At 36.1% G+C, this 24,392-nt stretch overlaps 1 protein-coding gene across 12 annotated transcripts in view; it reads left to right on the top strand.

Moving 5' to 3' along the window:
• Positions 1-24,392, top strand: part of RPS6KA3 (ribosomal protein S6 kinase A3) — a 120,726-nt gene that overhangs the window by 29,266 nt on the left and 67,068 nt on the right. For 10 of the 12 annotated variants that reach the window (XM_034950454.3, XM_063601603.1, XM_008972958.5 and 7 more), the window contains one exon: positions 3,125-3,181. In XM_034950454.3, coding sequence (XP_034806345.1) covers positions 3,140-3,181 — 42 coding nt within the window. In that variant the 5' untranslated portion in view covers positions 3,125-3,139. Of the gene's footprint in view, positions 1-2,425; positions 2,447-3,124; positions 3,182-24,392 lie in introns of all 12 variants that reach the window. The other 2 variants (XM_034950450.3, XM_034950452.3) reach the window with 1 other exon arrangement.

Genomic DNA, 24,392 nt, shown 5'->3' with positions numbered 1-24,392 from the left:
TAGCAGGCAGTACTTTCTCAGAGATATTATAGTGCCTAGTGAGGTAGTACATTCTTGTCCTGGTAGTATTTAAGCGTAAGTAAGAATGGAGTAGAAAGAGTTGAAACATATTATGTGTAGTAGGAACAGAAGACTTTTGAGATGCCTTATCAATTCAAATATTTTTTAAATTCCAAGATCAAAAGGACTTTACAGAGTATTTTATCCTCATGAAGCTACCTCACCTTAGTAATAATGTGCATTGGTACAGCTCTTTAACATTTATAAAGTTCTTTCTTCTGAATTATCTCATTTTTGAGCCTGGTAATAATCCTTTGGGTAGATAGGACAAGTATCCTTATTTTGAACAGGTAAAGTAATAGGCTAAGAGAAAGTCTGAATTGCCTCAAATCATAAAGCTTATAAGCAGCAGCCTAGGGCTCTATCCTTGGTCTGCGAATTCCAAGTTTAGTGCTGTTTCTCCTGTACCAGTTTTCTCTAAAAGTAAGTTATAAGTTGTGACACTTGCTTTGCATACATTAAAAATTGCAGGGAACAGATGGGTCTTAAATTTTATTCCTATGAAAAACGTACGTGTAGCTCAAGTTAGACTGAGGGTTCTAAACGCCAAACAATGGGGAGTCATGGGGGCAAGTCTGTGTTACAGAAAGATAACTGTTTACAATTAATGAAAAAATCTGGTTTGGGCTGCTAGATGAATGATGGTGCCATTCATTAAGATGACAAATATAGGAGAGGAGGGAGCAGATTGGTGGGCCAGAGGTGAGGTAATTGAATTTTGGACGTAAGAAAACTAACTGACATTGATTGTTTACTAAGTGCCAGACACTATGGTTAGGGTTTTATATCATTTAACTCATTTAGTCTTTACTACAACCCTCTGAAGATAAGACTTTTCAATCTTCATTTTCCATATGAAGAAACTGAAAAGCTTAGATTGTTGAAAGAACCTGTCCAAGACTTCATAATTAATAGGGTGAGATAGGAATTTGAATCTCTATGTCTGACAACAGAGCCACAGTTGTTAGGAGCTAGTTCTTTGGGACATTTGGATAAGAACAACCAGTAGTCAGTCAGTTGAATAAATGGTTGTCACTTTGAGGAAAAAGAAATATTCTGGAGATACATGAGTATCTTTATACCAAAGAAATGGGCAGTGTTATAGCCTTTGAACATACCTTAGGAAAATAAAGATTTTATACTTGTCTCCCTACCTTTTCCTGAATTTTGGCACTGTTTCTGTGCTTCATAGTATTATATAGGCATTCCCTCATCTAGGAACATCTTCTATGAGTGGTGAAAATGAAAGGTGCCCTTTGTATAAGGTCAGTAGACCTTCTAAGATAGGGGCTATGTTTTATTAACTTCTGTCTCCAGCTCAGTGCCTAGAACATAGCTTGAATGAAATGAAATGAATGAATGGATGGATGGTAAATAGGGATGAGAAAAACAAAGAGGGGAGTTCATATTTAGAGCAGCTGCCTCATGTGAAGTATGAGGTGATAGGTGGGCTGCCTTTTATTTCCCAGGTGATAATGTTCCAAAGATGGTTAGCTTAGATCCTTGTATACTTGTTGAATTAATAGTCGGGACTACTCCTTTTTCCAGTAAGGGAATGAGAGAAGAAACTATGTGTTCCTGACTTCCGTTTTTGTGGTTTTAAAAAATTACACAAATAATATGTATTCATTGTAGACATTGTAGACACATTAGAATATTCAAATAAGCAAAAATAAACAATTTAAATTGTCTAAAATTCTACCACCCAGAGATAACCACTGTTAACATTTTGGTGTATATCCTTCCAGAGTTTTTCCCATAAAAATATATACATTGGAATATGTATATATTTATTTAGAATGGGATCATTACAATCCATATTGTTTTGTAGACTGCTTTTTCACTTCTTACGTGTGACTGTCTTTCTATGTCAATGAATTTACACCTTTATCATCATTTTAATGACTGCATAGTAGTCCATTATAAGGATGTACCATAATATATTTAACTAGTTCTCTATTGTTAGGAATTTAGGTTTCCAATTTGAAGTTCTTTTTGGAATAAAAGTTATGGTGAGCATTCTTGTATGTACATCTTTGTACACTTGTCTACTTTTTTAAAAAAAGAAGTAGAATTGATGAGACATTTCAAAATTTTATGTGTGGTATTTTGGTTTTTTTAAAATATGAACTCGGATTGCCTTCCTGAAAGTTTGTGCTGATTCACACTTTCTCCAGCAGTATGTCCAGAGTGCTCTCTCCCCCGTACCCTCGTTAATACTGAATGGTTTGTTGTTTTTGTTTTTGTTTTTGTTTTGTAAATCATTACCAATTTGAAAGGCAAAAGGTGTCTTTGGGTTAAATGCATTTCTTTGATGAGTACTAAGGCTGAACTCTTTTTTCCCTTATTGCTCATTTCTGTTGAGGTTCATCGTTTTTTCTTACAGGTTTGTAAAACAAAGCTCTTTATGTATTGAGGATACCAACCCTTTGTTATATGTTGCCTTTTTTTTGTAATCAGTTTGTCTTTTATCTTTTTTTGTGTCTGGCAGAAGTTTTAAACTTTTATAGATTCAAATGTCATTTTTTTCTTTATGATTTCAACCCTCCTTACCCCATGAGTATTGTTCACCTATATTCTAATACTTGTACAATTTTATTTTTTCACATCTAAATGTTTAATCCATCTGGAATTTATTTTGATGTAGAGATTGGGCTTAATTTTCTCTGAAATAATTAATCAGTTCCCTTGATTAATTATGAATGGAGTTGGAATTTAGAGTGTGTTTTGCCATACACTGTTGTAATGATGTTTGGTGAGGCTTAAATGAGACCATTTGTAATGCATTTAACTATTAAACTCAAGGGTTCACGTGGAAAGGTAATAATCATTTATTATATGATTTCCATGAAAAAATGTTTTTATAGTTTCAAATAATTAACTTTTGAAGCACATCCTGTTGCAAATTTAGCAACTGCATACTCATATGGTGGTTCTACTTCATTAGAGCCCTTTAGGGGTGAAAATCTTCCTCAATTTTTTTTTTTTTTTTGTCTGCCTTCATTTAACTTTAACTGATGTGAGGTCTGTTTTGGTAACTTCCTGCTTGCTGTGCTTTTCACAGAATGGACAGCAAATTATGGATGAACCTATGGGAGAGGAGGAGATTAACCCACAAACTGTAAGTAAAATATTTTATCACAAAGGGTATAGATAAATGAAATACTGTAAAGTTATTATTATTTTTCAACTGAGCAGAGTAATCATTTTACAGTATTAGAAACTTGTCGATCCTTTCACATTAACTTTACCAGACTACATTATTGAGTATGCCAGGGACCTTTCTAAAAACTGTTTGATAAGAGTGATTTTAAGAGAATGATAAAACAAATTGCTTTATATTGTTGAAAGTTTTTCATTAGTGCCTAAAGCTTATGTTTTTTTGTTTCATGGGGATTTTTTTGAGATGGAGTTTTGTTCTTGTCACCCAGGCTGAAGTGCAATGGTGCGATCTTGGCTCACTGCAACCTCAGCCTCCTGGGTTCACAGGATTCTCCTGCCTCAGCCTCCTGAGTAGCTGGGATTACAGGCGCTCACCACCACACCTGGCTAATTTTTGAATTTTTGTAATTTTAGTAGAGATGGGGTTTCACCAAGTTGGCCAGGCTGGTCTCAAACTCCTGACCTCAGGTGATCTGCCCACCTCAGCCTCCCAAAGTGCTGTGATTACAGGCGTGAGCCACTGTGCCTAGCCTGAAGCTTATGTTTTTAAATAACCAAATTGAACGTAAATTTGTTAAAGACAAAAATATAGAGGTCATACTTTACAGATACGTTTAACATAGAAAGTGGACATTCACCATTTCCTCATCTGGTTTTTTTGTTGTTGTTCACTCCTGAATCCCCAGTAACTAAACCAATGTGCCTGGCACATAATGGACACTCATTAAATATTACATAAATGAATTAATAAATTGTTCCCTACCACCACACACAGAATAACCATTGTCAGCAGCTAAGTTATAGTCATCTTGATATTTTGTACATAAGATAATTATTATTTATGTTTACAAAATACATATTCTGCAACTTGTTCTTTTTACTTAACATGTCTTGAACATCTTTGTATGACAGTACATATAGAACTACCTCTTCTTTGTTTTGTTTTTTTGTTTTGGGGGGTTTTTGAGACACGGTCTCTCTCCCTGTCACCCAGGCTAGAGTGCAGTGGTAGAGTCATGACTCACTGTAACGTCAAACTCCTGGGCTCAAGCAACCCTCCCACCTCAGCCTTCTTGGTAGCTAGTACTACAGGCATATGCCACGACACCCAGCTAATTTTTTTTTTAATGTTTGTGTTTTTTGTACAGATGGGGTCTTGCTATGTTGCCCAGGCTGGTCTTGAACTCCTGGCCTCAGGCAATCCTCCTGCCTCATCCTCCCAAAGCATTGGGATTACAGGTGTCAGCCGCCATGCCCAGCCAGATCTACCTCTTTTTTAAGTGGTTACACAGTTACAGTATTCTATTTTATGAATATCCTATATTTAATGTAATTTTCCCCTGTTTTTGTGAATTTGTGTTTCAGTAGGCTATAGTCTTAGAAAAGGATGTACTGAAACCAAGGGCATAAACATTTAAATCAATAGACATTTGTCAAATTTCCCGTCAAAATTTCAGTATATGAGAATACCTGTTTGAGTATTGCCTACTCAACACTAGGTATTATCAGAAAATATTTTTAATTTGAGTGACTCTAGATAAATAATACTTTCCCTTTTTGTCTTTTTCTTTTTTTCTTTTTTGAGACAGAGTCTCGCTCTGCTGCTCAGGCTGGAGTGCAGTGGTGTGATCTCAGCTCACTGCAACTTCCGACTCCCAGGTTCAAGCCATTCTCCTGCCTCAGCCTCCCGAGTAGCTGGGATTACAGGCAACCGTCACCACGCCTGACTGATTTTTGCAATTTTAGTAGAGATGGGGTTGCACAATGTTGGCCAAGCTGGCCTCGAACTCCTGACCTCAAGTGATCCACCCATCTTCGCCTCCCAAAGTGCTGGGATTACAGGCGTGAGCCACCATGCCTGGCTGACTTTCCCATTTTAATTTGCATCTCATTTGCTTACTAGTGAGGTTGAGTATCTATCATTATTGGCATTTGTTATTTTATGTTTTGCTCAGTTTTCTTTGGGGTTACTTGTTGTCTCCTTATTGGTCTGTACAATCTCTGTGTATATTCTGGATATTAACTCCATGTCTATTATGTATCTTGTAATATTTTTTTTAAACATTAATTATGTGCCTTTCATTGTAGTATGTACGGAAGTTTTTTGTTTGTTTGTTTTTTGTTTGTTTGTTTGTTTGTTTTTTGAGACGGAGTCTTGCTCTGTCATCCAGGCTGGAGTGCAGTGGCACTACCTCGGCTCACTGCAGCCTCTGCCTCCCGGGTTCAAGCGATTCTCCTGCCTCAGCCTCCTGAGTAGCTGGGATACAGGCACGCGCCACCACGCCTGGCTAATTTTTGTATTTGTGGTAGAGACGGGGTTTCACCATATTGGTCAGGCTGGTCGCAAACTCCTGATCTTGTGATCTGCTCGCCTCGGCCTCCCAAAGTGCGGGGATTACAGGCGAGAGCCACTGCGCCTGGCCAGAAGTTTTCATTTTTAAATGGTCACATCTGGCTTCTGGGTTTCATGCTTTGGTTAGAAAATCCTTCCCTACACTAAGGTTATAAAAATAATCCTTTTACATTTTGATCTTTTATAGTTTTTTGGTGTTTTTTGTTTTGTTTTACATTTAGATCTGTGATCCACTTGGAATTTAGTACCTGGTATGAGGTAGAAATCTAACTTTTCTTTCCAAATAGATAGCCTGTTATCCTAACCTCTATTTATTGAATAAATAAAATCTATTATTTCCCTACTCATTTGAGATACCTCTTTTATCATGTATAAAATTGCCTTATACCCCTTGTATCAGTTTCCTGCTTTGCCATAACAAATTACCACAAACTGGGTGGTTTAAAACAACAGATGGCTCTCGGGGAGGTTCCTTTGTTGCCTATTCCAGCTTCTGGTGTTTGCCAGCAATCCTTGGCATTCCATGGCTTGTAGATACATCATTCCACTCTCTGCCTCGGGCATCAGATGATCTCTCTGTTTGTGTCTGTGTCTAAATTTCCCTCTTCTCATGAGAGCACTAGTCATTGGATTGGGACCATCCCACTCCAATATGACTTCATCTTAATTACATCTGCAAAGACACTGGTTTCAAATAAGGTCACATTCACCGTTACCGGGGATTACTTGAACATACCTTTTTGGAGGGCACAATTCAACCCACAATCCCCCTGAATATTTTGACTTTACATACTTTTTCAATTACTGTCATTTTATTATATGTTTTTTTAAATGTGGTAAAGCAAGCCTTCCTACCTTTTTACTTTTGTAAAAAGTCTTATATGTAGTCTTATAAATGTAGTCCTACACATTTAATCTTCCAGATAAACTTTACAATCAGTTCATCAAGTACTTCTGAAAAATTTATTGGGATTTTTATGAGAATTGCCTTAAATTTACAGATTAACATGAAAAATTATTTTAACAATATTGAGTCTTCACATTCAGGAACATTCATTCTTTCTGATTTTCTTTTATATTCTTTATCAAAATTTTATGGTTTCTTGGCTGGGCGTGTTGGCTTATGCCTGTAATCCCAGCACTTTGGGAGGCTGAGGCAAGAGGTTCGCTTGAACCCAGGAGTTCGAGACCACCCTGGGCAGCATAGTAAGTCCCTGTCTCTACTACAGGTTTAAAAATAAGCCAAGCATGGTGGCATATGCTGTGGTCCCAGCTACTTGGGAGGCTGAGGCAGAGAATCACTTGAACCCAGAAGTTTGAGGCTGCAGTGAGCTATGATCATGCCACTGCACTCCAGCCTGGGCAACAGAGTGAGACCCTGTCTGAAAAAAAAAAAAGTTATAGTTTTTTACATACAGTTCTTGTGCATTTGTTAAGACAAGTTATGGGTATTTTATAGTTTTATAGTCTTTGTTATGTCGTAAGTGGGATTTTTTTTCTGCTATGTTTTCCATCTGGTTATTGCGTATATATATTTAAAATGTTAGGTGTTTCTATCTGTTTTTTAGCATCTTAGGAGTGTTAACTTTTCAGAAATCAAACAAATTGTCATGAACGTTATGTCAGTTGTGGAAGAATAAGATCAGTTTAACCTTCTGCTTAAAACACCTCCATAGTTTTATGGTTCCTTTAAATAAAAACCCAACCTCCATAACATGACCTACCAGGCCCTGCATAATAAGGCTTTGCATACTTCTCTCCACATCCTCTCTAGCCGCACACCTCTACCCTCTACTGAAAGTCCAGTCACTCAAATGTATCAGCTTCTCTTTTGCTTATGGGCTTTCAAAGGCAATGTTCCTTCTCCCAGAATTCTTTTCCCTTACCGCCATCCCCACTACTTAATTCCTGGTCATCTTTCAGATCTGTTTAGATGTCATTTCAACTGAGATGTCTTCCCTTTACAACTACCACTTCCACTTTGACCTTGAGTTAAGTGTTTTTCCTTTTTGCTGCCACAGGAGCCTATGCATACCTTAAATGGCAACACCATACCAGATTCCATTGCTTATTTACTTGGTCTATATTCCCTACTAAACTGTGAGTTGAATGAGGCAGTGACCAAGTCTGACTTATTCCTTGTTTTATGTCTGTGCCCAGTACCCAGTTGGTGTTCAATAAGTATTTGTTAATTAAATGAATGAATGGATTAAGTTTTAGCTAGCATAGGGACCCAGGCATGGGGCCTAGTGCCCTGAGCTACCTTCAGATTCCTACCCTCTCCAAAACCATTTGAGGCAGTTTACTTCATTAGTCTGTAGTATATATATTTACATGTAAGCTAATGTAAAAACAATCAGAAGGAAAACCTCCAAATTTTTTATTCTCTGTAGTCTAAAAGCATTTTCCATTGTGATGTTAAATGGTTTGTACTTTCTCCTACTCATGGCTTTAGTAGCATTTACATCTGCAAGAACCTGCATTCTAGAGACATGTCAGAAAGATGCAGGACTAAGATACTACCAGCAATGTGGATGAGACTGTTGAGCAGATCATTCCAGATTATACAAATTAGGCTTAGGTGTCAGATAAAAGCCTGGTATTTAATATTTATTTAATGATATTAAATACAAAAGATTGTCAAAATATTTATTAACCTTATAATTTAAAATTGTATTTGCTTTTTATATATAATTAAAAGTTTTCCTTTTGTCAACTACTAATAATTTACATAGGGAACGTTGAGATGTTGTATTATCTATTTGATGTGTTACAAATTACTCCAAACTTAGTGGCTTAGAACTACACACATTTATTATCTCCCAGTTTCTGTGGACCAGCAATTTGGGCAGAGCTTAGCCGCATCTTTTGGTTCAGAGGCTCTCTCAGACTTGAAATTAAGGTGTGGACCAGGGGTAGAGTTTCATCTGAAACTTGACTAGGGAAGGATCTGCTTCTAAGCTCACATAGTTGCTGGCCCAGATTCCTGGTCCACCAAAACTGTGAGATAATAAATTTATGTATGGAGGTCGTCAGCTGGTAGGCTTTCTTGCAGGTTCATTGGCCCCTTTTCCATGGGCTAGAATGCAGAATGTAATGATAAGCCACTTTCGACTAGGACAAGACAGTAGAGAAGGTGGATAATAAGAGAAGAAATCTGGGTCCCTTAATGACCTAATGGTCTAGTGACACCTCTTCACCCAAAAGTATGCTCTTAACCTATGGACTGCTCTGTGAGGGGGAAAAAAAAAAGGCACTTACTTTGTTTGAGTTGTCGCATTTGGGGATCTTTTTTTTATAGTAGCTTAGTCCATATTCTAACTACATCTAGTCATTCACTAACAAAGTAGTTAATGAATGTCTATTAGGTGCCAAGTACTCTGCTACATTCGTTGTTACAGAAGCATATAAGGGAAACTTGCAGCTTTAAAAATGGCAAAATAAAGTTGTTTTTGTCCTCTTCTTCTCTGGGAAATTACCGCCCAAAACAACAAGGAGAATAAGAAATCAGAACTTTGGTCTTTGAAATCAGAAGATATCTGTAACTTGAACCACAAGATATAAATATGAAAAGCAGATAGAAGAGTGGTAACAAGATGAAATTAATAGAACATAAGTGATTTTAGAGGAATATCCTAATGGTGAGCAAGTCTTATTCAAGGCCCACAGAGCCTCAGAAGAGCTCAAAAATGGGGTCGCCAGGTACTGTGGAACATGGACGTATGGCATGGGGCTGAAAACAGAGATTGGTTGAATATTGATATAAAGAGTTTCTAGATCCTCTCTCCTCTGGAGACAGAAGGTATTTCACAGAGAAAACCAGAGAAGCTGTATACTTGGGCACCTTGGACACAGGAAGAAGTGTAGAGTAAGGCACTGGGCTGGAAACAGGGAGGTCAAGTGAAAACCTATTACTGAATGGTGACCTGGTCCCATTCCAACCACTAGGGACCATATCCTCCAGGAAGGAGGATGAGCGTTGTGACTGAAGAAATGTCAGATACTGTCCTTTGGGAGACCTTTAGTGTAAAGGCTGCCTGGTTGGCTAGTTAACCTATAAGAAAGCCTCCCAGTTGACAAGCCAATAACTTCCAGGCCACTTCTTAATGCCTCACTCAAATATTTATGGAAAGCCAAATATCACCAGTTATTTGAGGAAGTCTTCCAGTATAAAAGAATGAGATCTTGGAGGAACAAACAATGCAGGGAAAAAGCAAGTTTAATTAGTGTCCTCTGAGTGTTGAGACAAAATTGATTCCCCAAGAAAAAGTAACTTGCCATAAAAAAGAAATCATAAAAGAAGAAACTCTTAGAAGTTAAAAATATAATAGGAATGTTTTGTATTTTAGTAGAACATTTACAAACTAAAATTGAGGAAAGCTCTCAAAAAGTAGAACAATAAGAGGTAGAAAGTAGGAGAGAAAAAGAAAGAAGAGCAATCTAACATCTAACTAATAGGAATTCCAGAAAGAGACAATAGAGGAAATGAAGGGGAAGAAAGCAGGAAAGAAATACCATAAGAAACTTTTTTTTTTACATTGTAATATCTCTGAAATCAGAATGGTTATTATAATCCATAGTATGACATATATTAATTGACAGCATCTTTTCTTTGATAATGGTATAGTGATAATCATGCTTTTAGATTAAGTGGAATACTAAAATACCAAATTAAAAAAAAAAAGCAATTTTCCAAAGTGAGGACCATGAGTCTCCAGATTACAACGTCCCTCTGAAAGCCTGTTAATGAGAGAAATTTTAAAAAGCCCTACTCTCAAGAAGGCTCATCTCTGAAATATCAAAACACTAGTGATAAAGGGAAGACCCTAAAAGCTTTTAGAGATTTTTTTAATCCTATATAAAAGATTGGCTAGAAGAATATTAGACTTTTCAGCATCGAAAGTTAGAAAACAAGGAGCAACGCCTTTAAAATGCTTAGTGAAAATGATTTTCAGCCAAGATATTTTCAGATATGGACCTATTTTAGGAAGTCGCTGGAAAATTGGCTCTGCCAACACTAGAGGGTTATTAACTAAGTAAGAGAGACATGGGATTCGGCAACAAAAGATCCAGTACTACAAGCATGATGAAAGTTTATTCCCATTATGATGATTAAAGGAAGCTTCAGAAGACTAGTTCATTCAGTAAGCTTAGAGAGTACTCAGTCCAGATTGAAGTAGACAGATAATTTCAAGAATGCTGCCTCCAGGAATAGGATTGGGGGAAGAGGTGGGGGAATAGAAGTGATGAATCTAAATAGACTTGGGTATTGAAAATTCACTTGAGAGGCTGTTGCAGAGTAGGAAGAATTTGAAATAGGTACAAAGAAAATAAAAGCAAATTAAAAAACAAAGCAACTGTAAACTTAAGGAAAAACAAAAATTGTACACAAGAGATGTAACTAAAGTATATTCTTTACCTCGGCAGTGAGCAGTGTTTACATAGTCATAATAATTGTAAAGACTAAATATTGATTTAACCAAAATCTGTGATATGAGTGCCAAGTCATCTGTAATAGGGTGTCTAAAGGTAATATCTGAAATTGATCAATCAAGAGAAAGTATTATAAGGTTATTATTTATCACATAAAGGCAAATACCAGAGGGAACAATGAAAAGAACTGAAAGGGTACCAAGAGCATAGATATTGCTGCTTTCTCATTACAAGCCTTGAAATGTTTTTTGACCCTTTATAAAGCCTTTGATAAAAATTCAAGTGAAATTTAAAAAGTAGTTGTAACTGGTGTGATCAGGCAAAAATTCACAGAAGGCATGAAATTTAACCTGATTCTTAAAAAATAGGTACAGGATTTTTGAGAAGTAAATGTCAACATTTGGGTAAATGCACTTTTATGGGAAAATGGTGTAAACAAAAGTCAAAGGGAGGAAAAGTGAGATGTGTTGGAGATAGCTAAATCAGTTTGACTAAAAGGATAGTCATAAAGGAGAGCCCGATTTCTCCTGAACATTAAATACCGTCACTCAGACCTTCTTAGTGTATGGAGTTAATCCTGTGATGTCTCTTGAACATATCCCCTTGGTTTCTATTTGTGATAGAGCCATTCTGTTCTGGCTGGATTTTTCTGTTCTTCACACACTTAATCTCTTCTTTTGCCCTTTGTTCTTTGCCCTGCTATCTGCCTGTCTCCCGTATCTTAGATCTACTTCTTATTTATGTATTTATTTATTTATTTTGGAAACAGGGTCTCACTCTGTCACCCAGGCTGGAGTGCAGTGGCTCACTGCAACCTCCGCCTCCCAGGTTCAAGCAGTTCTCCTGCCTCAGCCTCCCGAGTAGCTGGGATCACAGGCATATGCCACCACACTCAGCTAATTTTTGTATTTTAGAGATGGGGTTTTACTGTGTTGGTCAGGCTGGTCTCAAACTCCTGACCTCAAGTAATCCACCTGCCTCAGCCTCCCAAAGTGCTGGGATTACAAGCATGAGCCACCATACTCGGCCCCACTTCTTTTCCATCTTCTGGCATTTTAATGCTGTTATCCTTTCTTCTGGCTTTCTAAAGGTTCAACCTTTTCCTGTCTTTACTTAACTGAAGTAAAAACTTTTACTTCACACAAAGTTGCCTTAAAACTTGCATTTGAGCATCCAAAATGATCCTTAACAGCCATGTTAACAGCATACCATTGCACACCTATTACAGCCATCATGGTTCAAACACAAACTGTGGAAAGAGAAGCCCTAGCAGAGTAGACAGTAGGCAGTGAATTACTCACTCAACACAGGAAAATACAATAGAGTGCTCATTGGCAGGGAAAATTTGTACCATGGTATATCAATAACACTTATTGACTGATTGTTTATTGTCTGCCGTTCTAACTCTCATTGGTTGAGAGTGTATTTGAGCACTCAGAGCTTGGGGGAAAATACCCTAGTAGATTTAAGTATATACCACTTAGGAAAATATTTCTGAGATAAATAGCAGTATAATTAGTACTGCATGGTGGAATTAAATAGGGTGTATACACCAGGAAAATTTCCAAGCACAGGCAAAGGTTTCCCTTTGCTACATTTTTGGCTGTCTTTCAGGGCTATTTTTTCACTTCCTAGTGTCCTGTTCCTCCACCCCTAAGAGCTTAAAAAAAAAAAAAAAAACCTCCCCTTTTTATCATGGCTTACCTCCCTCCTATGGTGCCTCTGACCCAAAATTGCTTCTCTTCTGTTCTAGTATATTCATCACAATACCCATTCCTTCAGTTTCAGTGATCTCATCCATATTTTGAAAGAAAGCAAAGTGACTTAATTATGTTCAAGTATGAATGGTTGGTTGGTTGAGTCAACCTGAAATACTGGCATATCGAAAGTTGTAACCCCTTTACCTAAATGAGTATTGTAATTTAACTATTTTAGACAAGCATGACTAAGTAAAAAGAACTTCAGGCTAAGCAAGAAAAAAAATGTGTGGACAGGAAGAGAAGTGATACCACCTAGGGTATATTGTGACTTACTGCAAAATTCAGACCTGGGGCTATGGTGCTGCTGCCTCTCACCCTCTCTTCATGCCCACGGGAGATTCTGTGAGTGAAACATAGCATGCTTTCCATTTAGACAGGACTTTGAAAGTGCTCTAGGAAATCCCGCTCAGTGCTCTAGGAAGACACTACCATTTGTTTCAAGTTGATCATCTTCATGAAACTTATTTCCCATTTCTGGTTTAAAACCTTAGGCTTTTACCACTTTATAACACTGTCTATTGATGGATGTGTGCTTAAAAAAATTAACTGTCCTGCACTTAGATGGAAATCCTTATAAATTAAATCTTTTAGTGTCTGAAAAAAGGAATGATCCACACACAAAAAAGTATCCAGTGGAATCAATTAAGAACATGTTAATTTTAAGCTTTTGTCGTATGGGTCGATTTTTTTTTCAACAGGGTTCAGTCATCATGGGGTCATGAGGATGGTTAATAGTTGGGTTTTATCATGGTTGGGGTTTTGCCAGACAGGTGTTATGTATGGTGTAGAAAAGTTTTCAGGAACTCTGTCACAGTCCCCATACTCAGCCCTCTTCCTTTGGGGTCTGATGAAAAGGTTCAGCACCTCCTGTTTTTTTACCTAAGTCAGTCACCGACCATTCATGTGCACTCTCCTTCCCCAAACCAAATTACCTGGTTATGCATCCACCAACATCATGACCACTTCCACATCCAAACTATAAGAACTTGGGCAGCAGATTATTTAACTTCTCTTTAAGCCTTAGTCTGTTCATCCAGTGTGGATAATAGTTCCTACCTCATTGGTGAGAATCAGCTGAGATAATTTCATGTAAAGCACAGTGCCTAGAATATAGTAGTATCTTAAATGTTATTGTTATACTTGAAAGAAAACTTTATTAATAAATAAGAGAACTCAAAGCAACTAAGGACTCAGTGAAGGAAACTAGAAAAAAAGAACTACAAAGTAAACCTATAAAAAGCAAGAGGAAGGAATTAAATATAATTTCAAAAATCAGCGAATTAGAAAACAAGGGAAAACACACAAAAGCAAATCCACAACATTAGGAAAGCAAAACAGGATATAAGCACAGATAGGAAGGAGATTAAAACATCATAACAACCCAAATATTTACAGATAAAATGATATAATGTCTGAGATTTGCTTCAAAATAATTAACTACAGGAGCTGGGGAAGTGAGCATATGAAACAAGATTGGCTGTGAGTTGAAGATTATTAAACTTAGGTGATGAGCACATGAAGGTTATACTATTCTGTCTACTTTTGCATATGGTTGAAATTTTCCTTAGGTTTAATTTCAAAAACTTAATAGAATACTAAGTGTAACAGTATACCAATATGAAAGTTGGTGAAATGTATGCTTTTTTAGGAAAATCTAAATTTGGGAAGGGAGAGAGAAACAGTATACCAATAGCCTTGGGAGAAGTTGAAATCTTAAAAAATTAGCACTACCACACTTTCCGTCCACCATTATAATGCCAAGTTCAGTGATTTCTTAAGAGAAAAATCTTCTAAACTTTCAAGAAATAGATCACTCTGTGGTCTTTAAGTTGTCCCAAAACATAGGAAAAAATCTGCCTTGCCTTCTTGTTTTATAGAATTAGCATAGTCCCGAAAATGAGTTAGCATAGAAAAGGAAACCATGTGCCAGTTTAATTTATGAATATAAATGCAAAAATCCTAAATAAAATATTTACAAATTAAGTATAGAATTATACTAAAACAATGGATTTTTCCCGGAAATACAAGCATAGGTCAATATTAAGAAATTTATTTGTCTAAGTTATCAGTAGATCAAAGGAAGAAAAATTAAGTGACAATATTAATAGATAAAAAGACATTACACAAAACTTAGCACTCATTCCTCTTTTAGTAAAGAGGAAATAGACTTTAACACTATATATCTAAAACCAAATATTCACATTATGTCTGAATGAATTAGTGAGTATATCTCCAAGTCAGGATCAAGATAGCATTTACTACTGCTTACTTTAAGCTCTGTAGACGATGGGAAGTTTGGAGTTTGTTCTGTGATGGGAAGCCATTGAAGAATTTGAGGTAGGGGCATAAATTAGTCTGCTTTCTGTTTTAAGATTATTCTGGCTGCTGTTATTAAACTAATGATACCACATTGGACACTATATCTCATACCCTAAACCATAATGATATATGTCTAGTCAATAACCAATGTTATTTCTTTAAATAAATAAAAATTTCTGACAAAAAAAAAGATTATTCTGGCTGCCGTGAAGATAAAGGATTGCACAGGGAAAATTTAGAAGCAGAGAAACCAGTCTTATGGCAATAGATGATAGTTTGTACTGGGAATGGCAGAGGAAATAGAAATAGACAGATTTTAGGTTTATTTTTGAGATAAAATTAGTAGAATTTATTGAGGGGTTAAATATGAAAGGAAGGAAATTAGATAAGAAAGGAAAGACCAGAAAGGACTCATAGGTTTTTGAGATAGGTAATAATGTCATTGCCTAAAATGAGCAAGATTAGTTTCCCATTACACTTGAAATAAAATCCAAACCCAAATTTCTTGGGTCTAAGGCCTCACTTAATATGGCCCTAAGCTACCTCTTCATTTCCTTCCTCTTTCCTTGATGTTCACTGCATTTTAGCCACTGTGGCCTTTCCTTTGTGTCTTGAATTCATTAAGCTAATTCCTATCTCTGTGCTTTGGCATTTGCTGTTCATTCTGTTTGAGGACTCTACCCCATGAGTCAGCAAACTTTGTCTATAACGGGCCAGATAGTAAATAAATATCTTAGACTTTGTAGGCCATATGATCTCTCTTGCAAATACTCAACTCGGCGGTAGCCATTGTGGGCAAACACAGTTGAAGATAATATTTAAACAGAGATGGACATGGGCAGATTTGGCCCTTAGGCTGGCCAGGCCTGGCTGTAGTTTACCCCTGCCCAAGGTCTTGATGTGGTTCCTTCCTTATTATTCAGGTTCTTCCTGGAGGACAACGTGCCAAATAAGTTAGGATCAAAAACCTTAATGCTGCATACTCTTGAATGTACAGTTCTACTTCTAGAAATTATTTCTAAATGTGAATGTGTACAAAGGATGGGACAGACCATCGTGTAGAGCAAAGACCCAACAATAGGAGATTTGTATAATAGAATTTTCAACAGTTCTTAATAATGCATTGAAGATTAGAGAACAGGGGTCAGCAAACTACACTCATGGGCCTGTCACCTGTTTCTGTAAAAGATGTTTTATTGGAACGCAGCCTTACCCATTCGTTTTCTCACTGCACTGGCAGAGTTGACAGAAACCGTATGTCCTGCGAAGCTGAAAATATTTACTATCTGTCCCTTTACAGAAAAAGTGATACTATGTGTAGTATGGTCCATATATGTGCATAGAAAAGACTGGAAAGAAAATCACCAAAATAGTGATTTTTTAAAATTTTTTCCCTTTTTGTTTATTATCTAAGTTTTCTATAATGGGCATCCATTATTTTTATAGTAGTAGTTACTTTTTAAATAATAAGGTAAATGATTAAATCAATAAAATGTTTAAAACAAAACTTTAGTGAGATAAATTTTAAGAAATTTTAGAGATGGAAAAAAAGAACAGTATCTAGTTTCATGTGCACAACCACACAAGTAGCATCCATTTCAGATTTCAGCATATGATATTTATTAAGGCAGCCATTTATTTGAGGTCTTATGTGTGATATTTGGTATTAATCTCAAGATTAATCTGGCAATGGGATGTGCTTAAACAGTAATAAATACCATAAGAGATGTACCAAAGGACTTCAAGAGCTCACATTCTGGTTAGGAGATAGATAACACCTGAATAAAGCAATTGCTCATTGATGAGTTGTAATGTGATTATAAGGAATTCCAATCACATGAGCTAGTCTTTTAACTTTGGTGCCTTTTGATGTAAAGACCTTTTAAAATTTTATAATCAAATCTGTATTAATACTTTCCCTTATGGTGTGTGCATTCTCCAAACAGGTAGCCATATATCCTAACATCTCCCTCTGATGTACAGTGCCACATTCTTTTCAGTCACTCTATTTGTGTTTTACAGCAGTACCACACTGTTTTAATTAAGGTATTATTTCAACTTGGAGACTTATTTCAGATTTTGGTGTCTGAAATATTGCTTCATTTTAGTGCTGATTATTAAAAACCATAACACACGCAAAATGTGAATTATTAACCTGAGCACTGGTAGTAATTAAAGCCAATTTTCACTAATCCTTTAAGTTTAAAAAAGGGTATTTGGTTGCTCATGTTTAAAAATATTACTTGAATAAAGTCAATGACTGCTACTTAACAGAGATATCCTACTTCATGAGTTGTGCAGTAAAGATGATGCTTTTTCCTGACATAGTCTCAAGAGCCACCTCATGTTCAGACTGCCATTCTGTGTTAGGCGGTTGTCCTAGCCTTGCTGCCCTTTTGGAGTTCCATTGTAAGGAGTCTTAAGTAATTCCTTTTGGGAGATGGGAGAGTTCCTAAGTGTCTGCCTTGCTGAAAAACTGAAGCATGCGTTTTTAAACAAGAGGAGTGCACAGTTTTCCGGGCGGAATTCAAAGTTCTATCTTAGATATTTATTTGGGTTCCTGTTGCTGCTAATGTATTTGATTGTATAAGATAATTTTTTAAATTGAGCAAGGTTTTTTTTTTAGTTACTCTTCAACTTCCATTAGGTCATTTATAGAACATTTTCATAAAAATTTGATAGAGGAGGAAGAGCCCTGGCTTTTCATGTAGAATCTGTAGCACAAAATGGTCTCTCTAATGTTTGCTCAATAAATGGGTACTAAACTGAACTCCCATTATAGATAGCTCTATCACCAAATATGGGCCTACCTTGACCACAGTTTCTTCATCCAGAAAGTGAGCTGATTATTCTTGGTATTTTCTAGAGTGTCTTTAGATTTTGAAAATTCCATGCTTTTATTAAATTCTTACAGGCTGTGCAGATTAACACTTGAGGTTTTTGTTGGTTCCACATAGATTAAATGTTCATTAAGCAGAGCATTATCCCACAACTCTTGAAGCTGTTGTCCTTTGGTTGTTTTAAATGTCACTATTACAGTGATTATGTTCTGAATATTGGCATACCTGTCATTTTCCAAAGTAAAAATACCTTAGAAAAACTTCTATAACGTATTAGAGGATGAAATGAAATGGAGTAAGGGATTATATGGTAGCTTGACCCCTCCTTCTTTTCCAACATGGCTTCTTAAGTGTTTCATTTTGCTAATAACCCAAGGATTGGACTTCTTTTTTTTAACTTATATTTTATCAACTAGGAATGTGAGTTTTTAACTATGGGCCTTTAAGTCTTTAACCTGGTTGATAATTAATGCTTATGACTAACATAAATTCAAAAGTAATTTACTTTCATTTAAGACAGGTAGCATTTGTCCTTACATCACAATTTTAAAAGTTTCTTGCCTGTGGTCTTCATTTTCTACCTATAGTTATGAAACTCTTCCTCATTGACAGGGAACACCCATGACATGCCTGTGTATAACCTTAAAATTATCTTGAGACCACGGCTTGAGTGTGTGTATAAACACACTGCAAAGGGTCAAATTCCACTTGTGCATCAGTTTAGCAACTTTTAGTAGTGGCAACTAGTTTCAGTTGTTTTAAAGGGTCATATAGTTAAGAAATTCTGGCATTTCTCAGGATTCTAAAATAATAACGTTTGTTTCACTGGTTGTGAAAATTGTCCGGATTGCTGGGAACTAGGAGAAAAGAATATTTCAACAGGATTTGGCTATCAGCAAATCTGTTTTGGTTTCCTATTCTGGCCTCCCTACCTATCCAGCTACATTAGTGCCCCTGCCGGCAGGTTTCTTCTTTCTTTTACCACAGGAAAATTGTCCAGCCTCTTTTTCTAGCATTTTCAGGACCCGCCTGACAGGAAATTTTCTAATTGCCGGAACAGCTGGTAGGAGAAAACTTTGCAGGGGCTTGGCCTTCCCTTTCTAACTTAAGTTTTACCGTCAGAAATTCTTTTATCACCATCATGGTTTCGTAGCCATGTTTAAATTTTTGTCTTTTCGTGTTCGCTCTATACAGGTAAGCTCTGTTCAGCTTCTTTTATAGAATAAAATGTTTTAGTTGGAGCTAACTATAATTATAGTAATTAGTTATTTCGTTTTATATGTTCTTTAAAGCAGCTTTTCAAAATTCAAAGCCAGTTTTGATAGAACTTTTAAAGGATAATAACTCTGTTTACTAAAAGCCAGTTATGTGTATTATACATTTCAACTCTGTATATTTTGTCAACTGACTTTTACGTTTTTTTTTGTTTTTGTTTTTTTTTAGTGCTAGAGTAATTTTTATCTTGCTAGTGTTTGTAATTTTGTATAGTAAAACAAATGACTGTAACTCTCAAAATTAAACCAGGCATAAACAGAATTGCAAAATTGCTAATATTTAGGAGATTACTATAATGAAAACAACTTTAGTGGGTAGGAGAGTATGTTATTTTAAGCAGTCAATAACTTAAAATCACATTTTGGTGGAAATTGGTTCCTGTAAAAACTTGGAAGTTTTTAAGCAACTCCATATTTAAGTAACTTTAAGCAAGTAATTTTATCTGACTTAGAGTAGGAACAATTTTCAAAGAATTATTCTGTTAAAATGGGCTTAGTGGATGTTAATTTGCAATATATTTAATCTACAATCCTGCCAAAATCAACTTGATATTTTGCCATGAGAATTGTGCTATCCAGCAGCTCTTTAAAGAGAATTAAATTTGCTGATCAGGATTCCAGATTGGGAGAAAACTCTGCTCTTTGTGGCGGTGATTAGAAATGTTAATCTGGAGAACCAGCTTGCTGTTTTCTCAAACATAGATAAAAGGAGCTGGCTTATAAGAGCTTAAAGCTCTCTTAAAGAATTTGGTTAAATGAAAAATGTTGAGCTTATTTATCATTCCATCAGCAAATGAAGTAAATTGAATTCAGTCAGATTGTAATCTAGAATATATTAATACGTAGTTTCACACCATGGCTTGAATAACCAGCCTAATTTTGTGTCACAGCAAAATAATTTTTATGTATCTTGATCATCTACAAAGAGGTTAACATATCTTTTTAAAATAAAACTACATGTTATAGAACTATAGGTATCTATATAAAGGGTGATAGTTTAATTTAGAATGACATTTAAGGGGCAAATAAAGTATGCATTTTTCATTTGTAAGGTCTTTTTTATGGTACAACAAAAAATGGTTACACATCCATAGTTAGAAAGTACTTATTGACTTTTACCAAGGAACATTTAAATATTTTACTTCAAGCTTCAATAATATTTTCTGGCATTCAAAACAATTTAGAAAATACAAATGCCTCAAGAACACACTTCCTGACTCAGGGGAGGGGAGGAAAAAGGAAATTATGTATACAAGGCAGGGCATAATGCCAAATGTTGAATCATTCTTTGAAATCAGTTAATATCTCTCAGTTTGTTTTCTTAGTTAGCATGTTACAATATTAGGTTTTCGATAATTCAAATAGACAACATTAATTTCAGTTTCTTTTCTTTAATCCTTTTTACATTTTAAGATCAAAATGATATTTTTCTCTCACAACTTGAAAAGGAAACATTAGATTATTTTTTCCCCACTAAAGAGTGGACCTTAAAGACCATTGAGGTATAAACCTAAGGACGTTTTGTTGGTCCTGGGAAATAAACTGGGTGGCTTTTTGTGTGACTGAGGGACACCAAAAGATCCACCTGCCCATAAATTTTCTCTTCATTTTTCCATGATGTCCAAAATGACACTCTTTACAGAATTTCTAAAAGTATATGTTTCAACTGAACTGACTTTGTTTTATCCATCAAGGGTCGTATCTCAACAGATATTTATCTAATAATAAATCTTTGAGATCCAGGTAAATTGTCTTAGTATCTCTAACACCTAGTACAATACCTAGCCCATAATTTGAATGGCCTTCCAACAAAAAGGAATGGTCCTAACAGAGTATGTCATAGATCAGAAACATTTTCACTGGGACCAGGCATTCAGGAAAAAGCAAAAGCAGGAGAGCCGCCTGAATTTTAGTTCTCTCTTGACCTCATTCTTCTCTACCTCTCTTTCATACTCTCTGATTTAAACTCTAGTGTCCAGGTGTGCCCCCGCTGTGGCCTTTGTACTGGCTTGTGCCTCTCCCAGGAATGCTTTTCCCCCAGGTGCTTGACTTTCTCACCTCCCTCAGGTCTTTCTCAAATAGCATCTTCTTAATAAAGCCTGCCCTGACTTCTTTATTGAAAATTACAATCCCCCCCTTTCCATATCTGCTATTCTCATCTCTTTACTCAACTCAATATCTTTTCTTCATAGTATTTATCATGTTCTAACCTTTATTTACCTATTATTATTATTTGGTCTGTTGTCAAAACGGCAAAGTTTTTGGTCCATTTGACTTATTGTATATCCCAGCGCCTAGAAGAGTACCTAGCATGTATCAGGTACTCAAAAATAAATGTTTAAATGGATGGATGAATGAATTAGTGAATTCCCGTACATAGCTTAAGGGTATTGAACACCTAGGCTGAGGGAGGTGGCAAATGTCTGAAAGGGGTGGAAATGTAGGAAGAATGAAAGAGGACGTGATGTAGATCTGCTGCCATCCTGAAAATTTTGCCCACAGTCAGACTTTTGCTTATCAAATCAACAGTCTTTGTAAAAATAATAGCATGGAATTTATTATTACTGTTTTTAAATGCACAAAGTAAGTTTTTTGTGGTAATGAATGGACAGATATCCATTTATCATTTAAAAAACAGTTGTGCCAGAGAATGTAAAAATATGAGAGCCTCACAGAATAATTAGAATGTATATAATTTATATCTATGTTCCAGTTTATTAACATAATATTTTTCCATAAAACTATTAATATAGCTGCTTTACCATGTACTTATAGGCAAAAATACAGTTTTACAAAATGTCAAGTCAAACTATAATTTTATGTTTTCATGTGACAGATTTATTTCAGTAACAGGTGATTTAGTGACATAAGATATGTTTGTCACATGCACATGTCAGTCTGTTCTTGGCTTATCACTGCCCTTGGAAATCTGATATTCCTTTCTGCATCCATCTCATTAGATTCCAAGTATGAGCTAGAAAAGTACATTGTTGCTTTCCTACCTGTTGTCCAAGATTGCCCAAGCATTAGTATTATGTCCTGGTTGAACCTTAGATTCATTTCTAAAATAGTCATGGTCCCATGACCTGGTGACATTAAGTACAATCTGGGCATTGAGATCTCAACCCAGGATATTTTGCCTATTATACTACTGTAATTTTCCATATATATAAAGTAGATAGAAAATAGTTTGCTGGTGTGATTAGTAAAAATTTAAGTCTTATGAAATTTAAACTTAGAAGGAACAGAAAAGCGTGTTCAGGATAAAACAAGTGGCAGGTTTTTGAAACTTGAGCCAATGTCAAACTTGCCACAGGAATTGATCTTTTCTGTCTACCCTCAAGAGTATTTTCCGTACTCTCTGAGTCCTGATTTAGAAAAATATTTTATAAATCCCTGTTTGTATCCCTAAAGAGGTTTGAAATGATTGCATCTGTTTTGGGGGGAAGAGAGTAGGGAGTGGAGGAAGATGCTTTTTAAAACACACATACACACACACACACACACACACACACACGCACACACACAAAGAAAAGGAACACTTGAAAATTTACTTTAAGATTTGCCAGGATAAAAAATTTAGTATGAAAGTGGGAAGATAAAGTCAAGAAAGTCTCTTAGAAAGTAGAGACAGTGCTGGACATGATGGCTCATTCCCGTAATCCCAGCACTTTGGGAGGCCAAGGCAGGCGGATTGCTTGAGCTCAGGAGTTTCAGACCAGCCTGGGCAACATGTTGAGACCCTGTCTCTACAAACAAATCAAAAAATTAGCCAGGTGTTGTGGCACATGCCTGTAGCTCCAGCTACTGGGGAGGCTGAGGTGGGAGGATCACTGGAGCCCAGGAGGTTGAGGCTGCAGTGAGCTGAGATCGCACCATTGCACTCCAGCGTGGGTGACAGAGTGAGACCCTGTCTCAAAAAAAAAAAAAAAGAAAAAGAAAAAAAGAAAAAAAAGTGGAAACAGAAAATAGGAGAAAAAAATGACATAAAGGATTCCATTTCAGACGTACAATATTCAACTAGTAGAAGAGTCACAAAAAGAGAAGCCCTGAAAAATGGGTGGAAGGAAATTATCAAAGATATGTTAGAATTCCCCACAAAGTTAAAGAATTCAGGTCTTTAGATTATAAAGGTTCAGCAAGCATCTGGCATTCTGAAGGAAAGAAGACCCTATTTATCTCACTATTGGGGAATTTCAGAAACACAAGGACAGAGAAAATCTTTAAAGCTTCCAGAAGGAAAAACCAGACCTACCAAAAAGTGTGACTAGACTAGCATCACCCATCTCATCAGCAGAACTGGATGCTAGAAGGCAGTGGATCTATGGTGTCAAAGTTCTGAGGCAAGATTATTTTTCTTCTGGAATTTGGTACTAAGCCAAACTATACAAATGGGAAGACAAAATAACAACATTTACAGATGTGTGAGGTTCAGAAAGTTTTCTTCCACATGACCTTTCTTTGGAAGTTACAAGGGGGTAATCTAAGAAAGAGACATAGAAAACTGAAAACAGTGAATTCAACCAGAAAATCACTGAAGAGCTATCCCAAGATGATAGCTGTGCAGCGGGCCTACAGAACCACCAATCCCGATAGGAGAGTAAGAGAGGTCTCCAGGATAGAAAGGAGCTCTCAGAAGAAAGGAAAATATTGCTAAGGGCTAAGAAAACATTAAGAATAGTGGTCAAATTACTTTTCCCTTTCCCCAAGAATGGTGGAAGGCTGTTAAAAATAGGAAAAAATAGAAAAGTGCATGATAAATTCATGATCCAAATGGGAATCAAAGTAAAATTTATCATGAATTTAAACATTTAATGAAGTTTTTTTTTTTTTTTAAGTCCCCTCAGATTGGCCTGGGAGTCGTTGTTATGGGCCCATATAAAAGGAAATTTAATATATTACCTAGCCTTCATTTGAACCATATATTGTCATGATAATGTGGATGCTGTTGTCTATAGGCTTTCAACTTTAGAATCAGGCTATAGAGAGAGCATGAAGGATTTGGTTGTGGCTGCAGGAGGAAATGTTAATTTTCTTTTTTTTTTCTTTATTTTATTTTATTTTATTCTATTATTATTATACTTTAAGTTTTAGGGTACGTGTGCACAATGTGCAGGTTTGTTACGTATGTATACATGTGCCATGTTGGTGTGCTGTGCCCATTAACTCAGGAAATGTTAATTTTCTTAAA

The sequence above is a fragment of the Pan paniscus genome, chromosome X, assembly GCF_029289425.2.
Source record: "Pan paniscus chromosome X, NHGRI_mPanPan1-v2.0_pri, whole genome shotgun sequence".
Classification (NCBI taxonomy): Eukaryota; Metazoa; Chordata; class Mammalia; order Primates; family Hominidae; genus Pan; species Pan paniscus.
This window is presented reverse-complemented; position numbering and strand designations above follow the sequence as displayed.